The 15,666-nt window shown below is 43.6% G+C and overlaps 1 protein-coding gene across 1 annotated transcript in view; it reads right to left on the bottom strand.

The window, feature by feature from the left end:
* The window catches only part of PSMB7 (proteasome 20S subunit beta 7), a 61,210-nt gene that overhangs the window by 26,923 nt on the left and 18,621 nt on the right, over positions 1-15,666 (bottom strand). The window contains exon 6 of the mRNA XM_046023625.1: positions 2,126-2,184. Within this exon, the coding sequence (XP_045879581.1) occupies positions 2,126-2,184 (59 nt within the window). The remainder of the gene's footprint in view (positions 1-2,125; positions 2,185-15,666) is intronic.

The following is a 15,666-nucleotide window of genomic DNA, read 5'->3' as shown; positions in this document are numbered from 1 at the left end:
ATCAAGTTTCAACAACTTCCATGACCAAAACCAGTCATGTGAAATTGTAAAATTAATTAATCAATCTGAAATGGGAATTTGGCCAGGCGATTTCAAGGTCTCACAGCTGATACAGAACATCAAGTGGTCTGAGCGGCATATAAAATTGATCTAAGGACCACATTCTCCAGACTGACGATACCACAAATCTTATTAAAGGGATGATCACAGGTCCCTTTACTTCCTCAAATCACATCAATATTAAATTCGTGGCCTTTGAATCACTTCAAATCCAAACTCTGAATAATGTAAAATTACTTTAGCAGAGTGTTAAGTCACTTTGAATATACCTCATGCTTTCAACTTTTTCTGCAATTCTCATTTGTCTCTAACATATGGAGGTTCCAATCAATTGGAAGTAGACAAAGCTCTCAAGAAAATTTGAAAAGATTAATGTGGTTTAAAGGAGGGCTTGACATTACTGAGGTGGTTTTCTTTTTCTTTCTTTTTTTTTTTCCTGAGGTGATTTTCTAAACAAAAATCATCAGAGTCTTTCTCCCCATACCTTCGTTAATTCTAATGGATACGTGAAGACTCAGGAACTTCTCTCCTTTAGACTGGAGACTGGAAGACCTTTTTTTTTCTTTTTCTTTAAGTGACCTAGTACATCTTATTTTTCCTCTGTACTTAAGAACCCCAAACAGAAAATAATGCTGAGATAGGAATAAATTTTCACACTGAGAAATGAGAACAGAATCCTAATCTCATTTACAGTTGATACTTGGACCTGTTTACTATTCTTAATTGGAGCAAGACACTATTATTTTTACTACAAAACACCCAGCTAAATCCTACCTTTGGTCATAGGTTTTAATTCTGGCAGATGTCCAAGAAAGGAGAGCAATCCAGCCATCAGTGACCAAGTCACTTACGTGTGCTAACCTCACACACCAAAAGCAGAGAAGCTTCTGGCAGGAAACCCCCGTCCTGGATGGGCAGCATCCACAACCCTACATCCTCTGGCTCTCAGGGCACTTGGCCCAAACCTAAAGGGCAGAGAGAGCTTCAGAGTTCCAACGACAGCTGGTGCTCCAAAGACAACGAGCTGGTGGAATAAAAATGTTTAAATATGCAATCTCCTCCAAAGATGATTAGGCATAAAGCACTGTCAGAAAGTAATTCCCAGAGACATCCTCTGGTATCTGAACAGAACAATACTGCAAAGGCAGAAACAGCAGATGCCTACATATTAAAGAATAGGGTAAACCACTCATCAACAGCCTACTAATTGTTGAAAACAAGTTGCTATGCACCATCACAAAATTAACAGCTATCAAAAAACTAAGAGCAGACAATGAAGGCTGACTTCACAGGACCTCTGTGCCCACAAGCTGGCTGAGCGGCAGGGGTAAGCACGGCAGAGGAATAACCTGGTACCATCAAGTAAGTGACAAGGGAAGACTGGTGGGTTTGTTCCTGGAGATCTAGGGGGTGGGGAGGCTGCCCAATGGGGAGGGGACATCTAGCACTAAAGCAGACAGGTGGGATGCCATTCAGAAGGTACCACCCTCCCCTACCACCAAAGAAAAGAGAACAAAGGCTCTCTTACAAGAGACTCGCGCCACTAGATCCGTCACCCTCGGAGAACACTCCACCACACATACGGGTCCTGCCCCCCTCTCCTTCCAGATGCAGAACAATCTATAGGGGCTTTTTAAGCTGCTTCCATTTTCAGACCAGGTCTGTGTGTCACGCAAAGACCTAGTTCCTCTATTCTCAGTGAGAAAACAAAAAAAAAACCTCGTCATTTTGAGATACCGAGACACAGAGAGCAAGTGCACAGCACAACATCCACGCTGCAGCAGCATCCTCAGCCAAGAAGATCCCAGACAGCCCAGAGGCCAAAGCGAGAGGCTGACCAGTGCTGGCTCCGCGAGCCTTGGGGAGGACACAGCAGGGCCACTCCGAAATGAAGCTCTCCCAACCAACCGGTCTTCTCAGCAAACACGGCGACCCGTGCCAAAGAGCATTCCAGCTAACAACAGTGCTGTACAAGCTCTGGAGAAACCGGCCGTCAATTTGCTAATGTCCGACACACAGCTGGAAAAACCTGTGACAGAGAAGAAAACTGCAGGGACTTACGTACCTCCATATCTGGCCTAAACTTATCTTCAAACACAGCCATTGCTGCCAAGGAGCCAGAACCTGAAAGAAAAAGATGCACCTTTAGTGTTATCTACCCACTCGGGCTTCTCCCTCCAAGGTTACTTCGGGCGGCACAAATGGCACCACGCCCGGTGTCCCGCCTGAGCACAGTGTCAATATTAATCCTCTAGGGCCACATCCACCAGGTAAACAACGCTCCTCCAAAGCCTGAGGTCACACTTACCACCGTCTCGGGCAAACCTGCAACTGGCCCTACTCTCACCACTGACAGGAGTCACTGTAAATTAGTCACAATAAAATGCTGAAGCAGGAAAATGAGCTTATGGAGAATTGGTATTTTTTAAAAAGTGGATGCCACATAATTTCATACATGCTATGCCGTGAGTCGTGCTTCACAACTGTGCCTTGGCAGGCTGCTGGGTATAGCGCTAAGTACCAAGCCCGTTAGAAAGAACAGATTGTTTTAATGAGCTGGCCCTGGTAGAGTCACCTTGACACTCGGGGAAGACACTACGGCACCAGCAATGGAAATAGGACGGCGAGCCGCAGCCACCAGGTTATTCCAGCTTCCACTGTAAAACACTTTATTATGTGGCATTTATTTGGAGCTATTATTTTTAGTTCGTACTTTGAAGAGTAACAGCTGAGTAGACAAAATGACAGACAAAGAAACAAAAATTTATTATCACAATAGCAAATGGCTGAAAGGTTATGCTGCATAGATATTAACAGACAGCAGATATCCCCTACAAAAGTAGGCTATAAAGGCGTTACAAATAAGTATGGGCTCCCTTTGAATGGATGTAAAAGGCAGCTCAGCACTATTTGAAAATTTAAACTTGCTTTGTTCAGAAACCAGAGAATCTTTAGAAAACCATCATCTTGTCTTTACAGGGTCCTGCAATATTTCAGGATACTCTACTTTTGGAGAGAGGATAGAGTTGCCCACAATTTTTTACTCCAATTAGAAGATTTTTTTGGCATTTATTACTTTTTAACTTGTTTTGCATAACACTATCTATTTAGCTGGGTCACAGAGAAAACCATATTTTCTATTTAAAATGATTTGTGTACATCGCTTGACCACCTCAATGGTTTTAGCAAAGGAAAAAGGCAGCGATTAAACAGTTTCAAATGAGGTGTCCTGCTGATTTTATCAAGTCTGCTGAATGTATAATGAAAAAGGAGAAGCTGACAGCCACGCTGCATTGAGAAAATACAGACTACCTTCTCTGAACCATTTAAGGAGGTCCAATTATAGATCAAATTTAAAGGGTAGAAACAGCAGATTTACAGACACAAATCAATGAACATGGTAATCCCGACGAATATGACAGATACTCCTGTTATGGAATATTGCTGTGGTTGAGGATCATTACCTTCACAGCACTGGATACATCACATCTAAAGCAGTAGGAAGCGTCAAGTGTAGACCGGTATTACAAGCAATGACTATTCATTTAGGCTTGGGAGCAAAAGGCAACCCCATTTTCCCCTCTTACCATTTCTTCTCCTTTAAAGAAAAAGGGGGGGATTCTGAAGAGATATTAAAAACCCTTTGGAAAGGAGCTAGAAATTAAGCAGCTATAAAACCAGTGTGCACCCAAATAAAACCAGCACACAAGCAAGAGCAAATTCACCAAAGCCAAACCTTCGAATTTCGTTAATAAATGTGTCTTTGAAAATCTGAAAACAGAGTCAAAGTCCACCAATATTTTGTGAGTCACACATTTACTCTGAGATTCGGGGATCAAGAGGAAAAAGTAACCCAAGTGTCTGTTCTAAGACACAGGTGAGAACTAATCTTGGACTTAGTAAAAAAAACAAGCTGGTTCTGTTGTGGAAAACAAAGGACAGCTGTCATGAAGAAACAAGAAAACTCAAATAAGGAAAGCTCAGGAAAAAAACACTTCTAGATACAAATGCTCCCGCAGAGTGCCCAACAGCAGGCTTGCCTTATCCAGTCTGGGTCCCAGAATCTCCCTCTGAAAAGCCAACGGTAAAGGTACCAGAAGCCGGAAATAAACATTAAAAAAAAGACAGGGGATGGGGCGCCTGGGTGGCTCAGTGGATTAAGCCGCTGCCTTCGGCTCAGGTCATGATCTCAGGGTCCTGGGATCGAGCCCCGCATCGGGCTCTCTGCTCCGCGGGGAGCCTGCTTCCTCCTCTCTCTCTGCCTGCCTCTCTGCCTACTTGTGATCTCTTTCTGTCAAATAAATAAATAAAAAATCTTTAAAAAAAAAAAAAAAAAAAAAAAAAAGACAGGGGAGGGTGGGTAACCTAAGAGCAAACAACTTTATGGAAAACTGTAATCAATTATTTAAAAGAGAAAACCAAGCTTACCATAAAAGACATTCTTCCTTAGAAATTCAGAGCCCTGTTCTTTTCTCTGGGGCCATCCTTTCTTTGGCAGTTCACCATAAATAAGTTAATTTTACTCTTATTTTTCCTGGGCACGTAGACTTCCTTCTGCTTAGCTTCATCCAGTATTTTAAGGAATGAAAAATACTTTCCTCCCAATATAATAATTCTTCTTTCATCAAAAAAACCCTTTTTCCCCCTGCTTAGAACAATGCTACAGACAAAATTTCTGTAAGTGGAAATTATATACTAAATCTAAACTCTTGGAACAAAAGTGTCTGTCCGGTGTGGGGATGCTTCTCACACTATCAGAGACTGTTTTTTTTTTTTAAGAGCTGGAAGGTGCCAGCCAGGTAAATGAAGAAAGGACACAGGGGTCTTTATTACATTGTACTTCTGCTTCCCCTTTCCCACCACCCCTCAATACACACACTCCAACCTATACAGCACGTGCACGATGTTGAGAAGTTTTCTGGAAAGCGGAAGCTTGCTAAACTGCTTGATTCTGCTGCTCCTGAGATCAAAGATAAGCAGACTCCAAATAAACTTGAAAAGAAAGGGAAATTCAACATTAAAAACAATTTCTAAGTCACTTGCAAATTAGCTCCTGCTCCCAGCTTTTTAGGAAAGGAGGACTCTGGCGCCCCCTTCTCAGAAATATGTGGAAGTGCTAGGAGATGGAGCAGCACTGACTTGTCAACAGGTTTCCAGGAAACCCTGAACGTGTGCCTATGTAGAACACTGAAGTCAGAATTTCAAATAGAACTGCAACTGCCCAAAGAGGTGAAAGAACAAGACGCAAATCCTCACATAATTTCAAGGCAATGCAACTGGGGGAAGGAATGAGGAACTGGCCACTAAACAGAAAAAAAAAAGGAAGGTGAACTCGACGGGACCAGTATTCTTTAATCATTTCACTCAGGCTTCCTAGGTGCTTCAGTGCCACTAAAAACCGTGTGCAGTAAACCACCCGCTAGCGCCCCACTAGTACAGCAGCCACGACACCTACAAAATGTTTAGATATTCTATCCCCCTTTTTTTCCTAAAGATTGTATTTATTTGAGAGAGAGAGAGAACGAGCACAAGAGAGGGTAGGATCAGAGGGAGAAGCAGACTCCCTGCTGAGCAGGGAGCCCAATGCAGGACTTGATTCTGGGACTCCAGGATCATGACCCAAGCCAAAGGGAGTCGCTTACTGACGGAGCCCCCCAACCCAGGTGCCCTTATATCCCACTTTTAAGCCACAGTAATGCCCTGAGACATTCCATGACTTTGGCATTGACTTAAACCAACCTGGCACTTTCAAACCCAAAACCAAGGCAAAAAATCGTGAAGGAACATTTACCCTGATTCTCTATTCCAAAAATAAAGTCACCTCAGACAGTTGGTCAGGACTCCCTGGTTTTCCATTAAGGAAGAAATGAACAGAAAAGCAGGAGACAGCGTACACCGGCCTCTGCTCCAGACGGCATATGCTTTCCACAAACACAGGATGGGCTCCAGGAATAAGGGGTGTGAGGCCTGCCCTCAAAAAGCCCAGCTAATGGTAGGGAGGAGAAGGCAGCCAAAGCAGAGCACTTCATGGAGCACCCACTCCCTGCCATACATCACGTCAGGCCATGCAGCCGTCCCACTGCATGATAAAGCTTCTTGTCTAGCATTACAGGATTCAGAAGTGCAGGGCAGGAGGCCTGTCTCAGTCAGGTGTGACTGGAGACAGTCACTTTCTCATGCCACAACAGTTCAGAGGAGACATGTATGACCTTCCATGACCCGAGCTCTGTCTCCCTTGACCCCCTCCTCACACTTGAAACCCCACCAACATAAAATTGAGAATAATTTCCTAAATTATACCATTTCAAGCCAATCCCCCCTTGGCCCGGGCTATGCCCTTTGCCGCCACTGACAGTCCACAGAACTCCTAGGTGCCCTTCAAACCCTGGCTGAGAGAGTACGTCTTCCCACGAGCCTTCCCTGACCAAGACCCCCGAGAGGTTATCTCTCTCCTCTCTGCAACACGTCTATCCTTTCGTATCTGGGTCTCGGGCACACAGCGAGCACTAAACAGAAGCTGCTGAATTAAGCTGGGCTGATTTCAGGACAACTGTCCAAATGAAGGAGCTGGGGAAAACTCTGAGCTGGCCCTGAAGGAGTGACGATAGCAGTAAATGCCTTGATAAAGTGGGCAAGAACATTTACTGCCTAATTTGCCATACTGGGATGAATATAAGACAAACTCAAGTGTGCAGCAAGTTCAATGTTCAAAAGGGGAAAAAGGCTTTACACCCACAAAACCATGTCATATTGTATGTCCTAGTCTGGTCCAAACCTCTGTGATCCCACAGGAGTAAAATGCCCTCTGTGGGTTCCTGCATTTTACTACCACAACCTCGTCTCATCAGTAGTTTTCATGTAGCTGCTCCTTAGCAACCTCCACCAAGTCTGCCTTTTTCAGCCCACCCACAGTTGCTGAGTAGCCAGTGTTGCTTCCAGAACAAAGCTCTTTAAAACAGAAAAACGAGGAGCAATCAGTGACCGGCATTTAGAACGATGATGGTGCAGGACACAGTGGCGGCTACGCAGCTATCCACCGGCTCACCTCCCACATCCGCTGTCCTTCCCTAGCTCACCGCCGACCCACAGCCACTCCAGACCCCCGAGCCCTCCCCAGCTGGACTGTGCACAGAGACCGAGATGCGGGAAGGAGACACAACTCAGCCCTCTTCCACCTGAGGGCCAGGAACCGCCCCGCACGCCCCAACCCAATGCCGCCACCAGCCGGGCACCGCCTCAGCCTGGCTGCTCCTGTTCGGGGGCCAAAGAATTCCTCCCACAGCAGATGCCCTGTGGAGTCCCAGAAAGGTCTGCACCCCATCTTTGTCAGGGACTGAGTCACTTCAAGATGACAGTGCGAATCGCCCACGCTGCTGACCTCCAGGAGAAGGGGGTCCCAGGCAAAAATGCCACAAGGGATTTGTAAAATGAAGTATCTGCTCTTATTAATAGCAGGCCCACAAAACCATGGCTTAAGGAGGGGTAGGGAGAGACCAACTCCTGTAAACAATGTAAAATATAAGCCCTGAAACTCAAAAAGAGATGTACAGCATGTAGGACATTAATAACTAAAAAGAGTCACAGATATGCCAATCTGGCAACAGAAAAAAGGACACAGCAGTTGACAAAAAGGAAAAAAGGCACCGGCCTGTACACATTTAAAAATGCTGTTCAAGGTCATTAGTAATCAGAGAAATCTGAATTTAAATTAAATACCTTTGTTTTTTCTTTTTACATTAACAAAGATTAAGCAGATACTACCCAGGGCTGTAGTGTAGTGAAAAGTAAAATCTCACACACTTGTAGAAGAAAAATGAATAGAACTTCTCTAACGGGTAATTTAGAAACATCAATCACAAAGCATACAGGTATACACCCCCCCCCCCCAGCAATTCCACTGCTAGAGAGTCATTTTAAAGAAATAAATGGGTGAGTGTGCAAATTATGTATATAAAAAAATCACTGTTTAGATTAGCAAAAAAAAAAAAAAAAAAAAACACTAAAGGTAAAGGTCCAACAATCAGACAACAGGAAAAAAAAAGAAATTATATATACGGTCATTAAACATGACAATGCTCTTTTGGCAATGAGAAGATGTCCACGTTAAAATATTCAATAGGGCAAAAACATGTTCAAAAGCAGTATTAACACCTAAGCTTAGAGGATACAGATTCTACAAATCTGGAAAAACCTTAAGTCAAAACAGTATGCTTCAATCTGGGTGGTACTATTTGGTTTACTCATACTTTCTTATTTTTCTTCAAAAGACCACGCATTACATGCAATATTTTAAAGCATAAATGTGCAGAAAATAAGAATTTGCCATAGTACAGGGATGAAAAATTGAAAAGAAAAAGACCCGGGCGCCTGGGTGGCTCAGTGGTTTAAGCCGCTGCCTTCGGCTCAGGTCATGATCTCAGGGTCCTGGGATCGAGTCCCACGTCGGGCTTTCTGCTTGGCAGGGAGCCTGCTTCCCTCTCACTCTCTCTGCCTGCCTCTCTGCCTACTTGTGATCTCTCTCTGTCAAATAAATAAATAAAATCTTTAAAAAAAAAGAAAAAAAAAAGAAAAAAAAAAAGAAAAAGACCCAAGACCTTGCCAGCTGTCACGATTGTGCTGCTAACGGCGGCAGCACGCAGCTCGCTCCTGAAATTCGTATACAGGGGCCTGAGGGTCAATCCGTGCATGAGTCAACAGTTCCAAGGAACGACAGCAATCAATCATCACAAATATACACACCATGTCTTTCTACCACTGTCCTTAGGAGGGCTTCCTTCGGATGCTCTGAAACGTAAAAAGCCTCTTAATAATGAAGTCCTTTGAGCAAATCAGCCCCAAGCCAGATTCCACTTCTCCAGAAGTCTGTGCTGTGGCACACAAACTACTAAAGAGACCACAATGAACACAGGACACAGAGCGTTTAAGAAATGTCAAAGCAGAGTTCCATCCACTCTGACTGCTCTTCAGACAGGGCAGGTCCGAGAAGTCCCACCTTACAAAATGGGAGACAGTCTTGGAGATAAGGAACTTGCCCAGATCACATAACCAATGATTAGCAAATCTGAGACTGTGAACCCATATCATTTTCATTTAAAAAGCATCTGATGTTCCTTCCATTCCACTGTGTTGCCCCCTAAGTAGCAAAGTCAAATGCTTGAAATCAAGATTATCAAGTGAACATGGAAACAGCTTTATTTTCTTAGCTCCCCACCACAAAAAAAAAGCATGCTTTCTAAATTGCTTTTTCTTCAGATTTCAGGAGAATGATTAGCATACATCTGGGTATGGTTAATTTGTGTTGTTTTGCTAGGAAATTCAAATGAGATTGGGATTTTAGTTAAATGTTCTAAATGATTTAACAGATGTCATTCACCGCTTAGCAATACCACTGAACTATCTGTTCTGAGTATTTACCTTAAAATAGTCCCATTCAGAAAATATTTTTAAATAAAAAAGAACACCGAAATTCGTTTTCTAAAACCCCTGAAGGTACTTCTGATCTTAGCTTATCGGCACTAGTAGTTCAGTTTGAACTTAACTTTTTCGGAGAGAACCCAATTCAGGACAAAATCTGAAATGTATCAAGAAAATTTTACCATCTAAGATACCATTTTTACCTCTTCCATATACTCAAAAACACCTGCATTAATATGGCTTGAGGACAGAAGGGTTAAAGAAAGAAAGAAAACATGAACCAAGTATTTTTATAGTGTTCACTCAAGTACTAAATCAAAACTTAGCAATTCTAGAATCTATGTTTTTAGACATATACTGAAGAAACAATAAAAACTAAAATAATTTTCTAAAGCCCACTGCTCTAAGTCAAATTTCTAGAAGGAACTGAAAGCCAGCAGGTAGAAATTTGCTTTTTCTAATAAGGTCTATGCTCACAAACTCCCAGACTGGAAAAGGGGATAGTATGTATTGGGAGCCTTTCAGGTCCCAGGCCCTGAACTCAAGCAAGATAGGAATTTCCTCCTTCTTGGACCAGGTAACTGCAGGCTCAGCTAGAAGGCAGTACAGTCAGTAGGGAGGGAAGCCAAGATCCAAACCTAGGTCTCCTGGCTCCAGGCTTTAGAAGAGCAACTTCCCACTCATTCCTTCCCACCAACCATCCCAGGAGCCCAGCAGGCAGCAGACTCCCGGCACACACTGCTGCTGTGCAGGAGGGGGCACAGTCCGGGGTCAACCTCCAGCCCAGCGCTGAGGTGCTCAGAGCCCCGCAAGCTGCCCCAGGAGGCACCGCCACCTCAAGAAGAGGGTGACGGCCTGCTAGAAGCCTCACTCCAGCAACCCGCCCCGCCAGCCCCAGCTTCTTCCCCCATGCAAGGGGGAGAGGACAGAATGTGCCTTCCTCACTGGGGAAGCTGGGCAACCTGCAGGGCATGACGCCCGGAAAGCAGAATGTCGGGCACAGAGTAAAAGCTCAATAAAGGCTAGCCACTGTAATTACACTAAGACAAAGTCCCCGTCCTCCAGGAGCTGTTTTATATCATCATTCTCAGCAAGTTCCAGGGCTGGCGGTTTTAATGGAAACAGAGGTCTTCAAAATTTCTTTTCTCAAAGTCACGAAGTTCTGACAGGCAGCAGGAAATGGATTTCTATTGCTTTTCCCCAAATCAATTTAACCAGATCTTTTCAGGAAAAAAGCTGCTCCTTCTGCTAAGGAGCGGGCCGTCGGAGGAACCCGAGGACCTGTTTGCCACTGTGGCCTGCCACGGTGCAGGATGTAGGCAGCGGCAGGAGAGTACCACACAGAACATTCTCATCCATCAGTGTCCGCTCTCCCTGACAGAGTGCTTACTCACACTTGCTCATTGTTAGTCAAGTGGCCACCCGTCCCGGGTAAAATTTGGTGCTTTCTAGAGACCCATGGATCGGGATCATTTTTCACTCCGTTCCTGTCTACGAGAACAAATCTCCTGGTATTGGTGCCTGCTCTGGAGACCAACACTGCCAATGTGTGAAGAGCTGATTTATGGATAGAAAGCAAAGCTGCTGCCAGGGGACCACATTCAGCCACTAGAGAGCAGTGGAGCACCTCTCCTCGCTCCGGGAAGACTCAGACACCGACTTGAAATGGTTTAATTGTATGCACGCATTTCATTATAAGTCCTGGCCAAAAGCTTCAAGGCGAGGCAGGCCAAGCAATCAGACAATCTTGCATGGGTTGCTGAAATCCAGATTTGTCCTTTGTCAGCATAAACAGTTTAATTTGATGTTTTCACTCCTGAGTAAGCACTGAGTATTACATTTAAACCCCTCGTGAGGGGGAAGAATGCTTCCTTTTCATCAGCAAATGTACCTCAATGTCAAAGAGTCTACCTTTTATTCCCAATGAATAAAAAAAAATTATTCCACTTAATATGCTTAGAAATACATTTTGAAAGCACCCAATGACATTTTCACTCAAAAACTAATTTTAAAAAAATGTCGTTCCTTTTCTAAATAAAGTCAAAAAGGAGTTAAATTTTACTCAAATCAAATAATCTAAGAGGACCTGAAGGAAACAGGGGTTTTTCTTTTTTTTTTTTAAGGTTTTATTTATTTACTTGAGAAACAGAGAGAGCACAAGAGGGGGGAGGGGCACCCGGAGAGGGAGAAGCAGACTCCCCACAGGCTCAATCCCACAGCCCTGAGGATCATGACCTGAGCCGCTGTCAGACACCTAACCTCAAATGCCTACCCCACTGAGCCACCCAGGCACCCGAGAGTTTTTCTTATAATTGCAACTGCAATGTCTTATCAACCTGACAGGTTATAAACACTTATTCTTAGCTTATTCTTAAGCAAAGACTAACAAATCAGGGCATCCAGGCCTAAAAAGTGGAAGTTTTGTTTTATTAACATATTTTTAAGAAACTCCACAAGGTATAAGGACAGAAAATTGTTCTCCTTCCAACAGAGGAGTTACCCAACCCTATGCTTAGGGGATAAGACAGAGGATGAGGATTACCTTAAAACAGGCATCTCCTGGGGCGCCTGGGTGGCTCAGTGGGTTAAGGCCTCTGCCTTCGTTCGGCTCAGGTCATGGTCCCAGGGTCCTGGGACTGAGCCCCGCATCGGGCTCTCTGCTCAGCAGGGAGCCTGCTTCCTCCTCTCTCCCTCTCTCTCTCTCTCTCTCTGCCTGCCTCTCTGCCTACTTGTGATCTCTATCTGTCAAATCAATAAATAAAAATCTTTAAAAAAAAAATAGGCCTCTCCTTCATCAGTCTCCCATATCACTAGGCTCCCCCAGGACGCCCCGACACTCACCACTGTGAGCACAGGGCACACAGTTCTCCCTCCTGCTGCAGGAGCTCAAGGCAGTCCGAAATAACAGGTCTTTCAAAGGCACCCCTCTTTGCTCTGGTTCACATTTCAAAGTAACTTCCCAAACTGCAGTTTATTCCACTTTGCGGGCCTTTCTCGGGTTTTCATGCCCCCTCAGAACCCTCAAGGACAAAGAACAACAGAGTTTAATAATTTATAAAACATACCCAGACTTAATCATCAGTAAAGGTTTATCTTGTCCGTAGACCTGTGTGCAAACGATAAGAAATCCTACACACTGAATAAAATGTGCAAAGCACAGGTACATCGATTTTCTCATTGAATCCATCTATGGACCAGCTGGTATTATCTTCATTTTACAGACTGAAAAAAACTAAGTTCAGACAAGAGAAGGAACCTACACAGAGTCACAAAGCTAGTCATGGCGGTTATGGCTGACAGCAAATCCCTCACTCTATGAACTCCACAGTGAGAAGTCTTCTGATGCATAAAATGACTTTCCACGTAGTCTGTCTTATAAGCAAGTCAAAATTGAACACTAGGTTCTTAGAGTACAAAGGCACCTTTCTGTTGCAGAGTCAATTCTGGCCCAATTCTAGAACAAGAGCAAGTAAAGATGAATTAGCCTCCCTCTCCCTGCAGCGGGGTCTAAAGCAAAGAACTTAAAACTGCAAGGAGTGCATTTAACTGTTCTAAAAAGTATGTCTGGCAAGGGCTTGTAACTGGTTGTAGGCTAAGGACTGAACTTAAGTCAGAAAAGACATCATGGTAAATCTCGGAGCAGAAAAAAACCAGGAATCTACACTAATTCAATTTTACCCACAAGAGGCATTAAATATTTTTTTACATGGAATCAAGAACAAAGTCACTCTAATCAAAACAGATTAAGAACTGGTGAGGGGTGGCTAAATTACATACCCTGCAACACCATGAAGAATTTCAGAAGTAAATATTTTCTCATTTTCTAACATAACGGCCCCATCTATTGGCTTATACCACCTTCACAGCAACCAGGAAGCAAGATGCACAATCCAACTTTTGCGGATTTTTGGTTTCCAGTTGTTTCATTTCCTGGCATTCCACAGCAGAGTAAATGTCAAAACATAAAACCCATGTGTTGCACATTTTAAATCTTCTGAAATGTATCACACTTAATCAGAGCAGGAAAAACTCCGACAGAAGTCTTAGTATACAAAACTGCACACAGGGCATGTATTAGCACTAAATGATCAAAATATCACGCACCAAACATCTTTACTGTGCTACACACGAAGAATTTTTTAATGTATTGTTTCCCATGGGAGAGCTGCTCTAAGCCCCATTCTATAGATGAAATCAGTGCTCAAGGTCAAAAGCTAATAAATGTGGGACTTAGATCTGAACTCAGTTGGACCCCAAAGACCAGCTCCTTTTACTATGCCACACTACCTGGAAAAATAGTGTCAAGATCAACTAGCACACAGAAAAGTACATGTATTTTTTACAGTATGTTCACACACAACATGACACTGCAATACCCCAATAACCCTGGGACCTTCCCAAGTCCAAAAAAAAAAAAAAAAAAAATCAGTTTCTTTTTCAAAATGTAGGATTTGAGGTTCAGAAGGGTTAGGTGACCAGCCCTGGTCAAGGAGAACCAGGACTGAGCCAAGGCTTCCATCTTTTTCTAGCATTCTAGGTTTGCCTCTAAGACTCCAGGTTACAGAAACCCCACTCTGCGTAGTCACTAGCTGTCTGGACAAAGGCCCCACCACAATAGCATACCCTCCATTGCACAGCCCCTGGCCCACAGAAAACAGGCTCTGAGCATCACTCTCATACTGATGGAGACCCCCAGGCTCGTGGAACTCCCGCTCACAGTCACGTGGCCCACACTATTAGGAAAAAGAAATTTCCAGCAATGCTAGAGGCATGGAGTCCACATGCCCTCTGAGAAGGCTTTTACATAGGCCTATGAACCACATACAGTGATGAGTTCATAGCTGATTTCAGAGTTGAAAATGAACGTGAAAGAAACATTTGCCATCTTATAGTGCACTAATTCAATCCAGGGCAGGAAAATTCTCAAAATCAAGTCATGTGGAAATATCAAAATGTCTACACAAAGGTTGCACTTTACTGTAAAAATACGGAGAAAATGGCTGGTCTGAATTCCCTACCGATGTTCCAACTTAATTCCAAGACTCTTTTTTTGCCCACAACATGAGACATCCAGTATATTTACTACTCTGTCCCAAATCTTTTAAATTGCTAGGAGGCTCTGTAAACTAGGGCTTAAGAGGTATATTCCAGTAATTAGGAAAATGTACAACCAGTTTATTTGGAGATCAAATTTTACCTGGATGGCCTTGGCAGTGACCCCAAGTCTTCCCTAATGATGCATACCAATGTTTATTCCTTAAGTTGGTATTCCTAAATTGTCCAAGGGCCTCATTTCCAGGAATGTCATGCTTGAAATTTTATTCATATTAATTCTTATGTGAGTAAGTGGGCAAAAATAAAAATTTTATATACCTTGCCAATGCTGCTACAAGGAACACTGCCAAACTAATAGCAAAAGATGGTCCCCAAGCTTCTCCTGACACTACTTTAGTTTGCCTAATAAAGAAAAGCTGGCAAGTTAAAAGAATAAGCTAATTAATCTGAGAATTAAAAGAGCCCACATTTTGTCTATAAAACATACAACCCAAGCCCTTTTCCCTTTCTTAATAAAGAAAAATCAAAGAATCCTGCCTGGCTTTCAACAATCACACTGATCAATCACCTGCAGTCTCTTGCAAATTACTCTCTTAAAAAAGAAATGATTAAATAAAATCTAAGGGGCTCTTTCTTCTTTTTTGAGAATGGACCAAATCATATTTGGTCTGGACCACATGCCACACACCAGCATTCACACCAGTAACACAGTGGAGAAAGGAAGTCACAGAGGCCGCAGCTCCCACACCGGCTCACACATACGCTGGCTGTAGGACCGCCGCACACCTCTCTGAGCCTCAATTTCCACATCTGTGAGACAGGGATGATAGTGCCCACCTCTCAATGTTGCGAAACTTAAATCAGTGAAGGATCTCATGAGAGCTGCTGGCACTTCAGCTAGAAAGCTGCTGGATGAACGCTGCCATCATTATGGTCAACGCCATGTCCACAAAAAAGGATCTAGGACAGAATGTATCCAAGGGCCACGCCCCACAAGGAATCTGATACATTCTTTCCCAAGTAAATCCTGAGGCAAGCAAGCCCTCAGAGAGGAGGCTCCTGGACCCTGTGCTCAGCGAGCTGTGCCAGCATGTTAAAGATGGACAAGACAAGACAGGTGTCTTCTATACAATGTAA

This window comes from Meles meles, chromosome 11, assembly GCF_922984935.1.
Source record: "Meles meles chromosome 11, mMelMel3.1 paternal haplotype, whole genome shotgun sequence".
In the NCBI taxonomy this organism is placed as follows: Eukaryota; Metazoa; Chordata; class Mammalia; order Carnivora; family Mustelidae; genus Meles; species Meles meles.
This window is presented reverse-complemented; position numbering and strand designations above follow the sequence as displayed.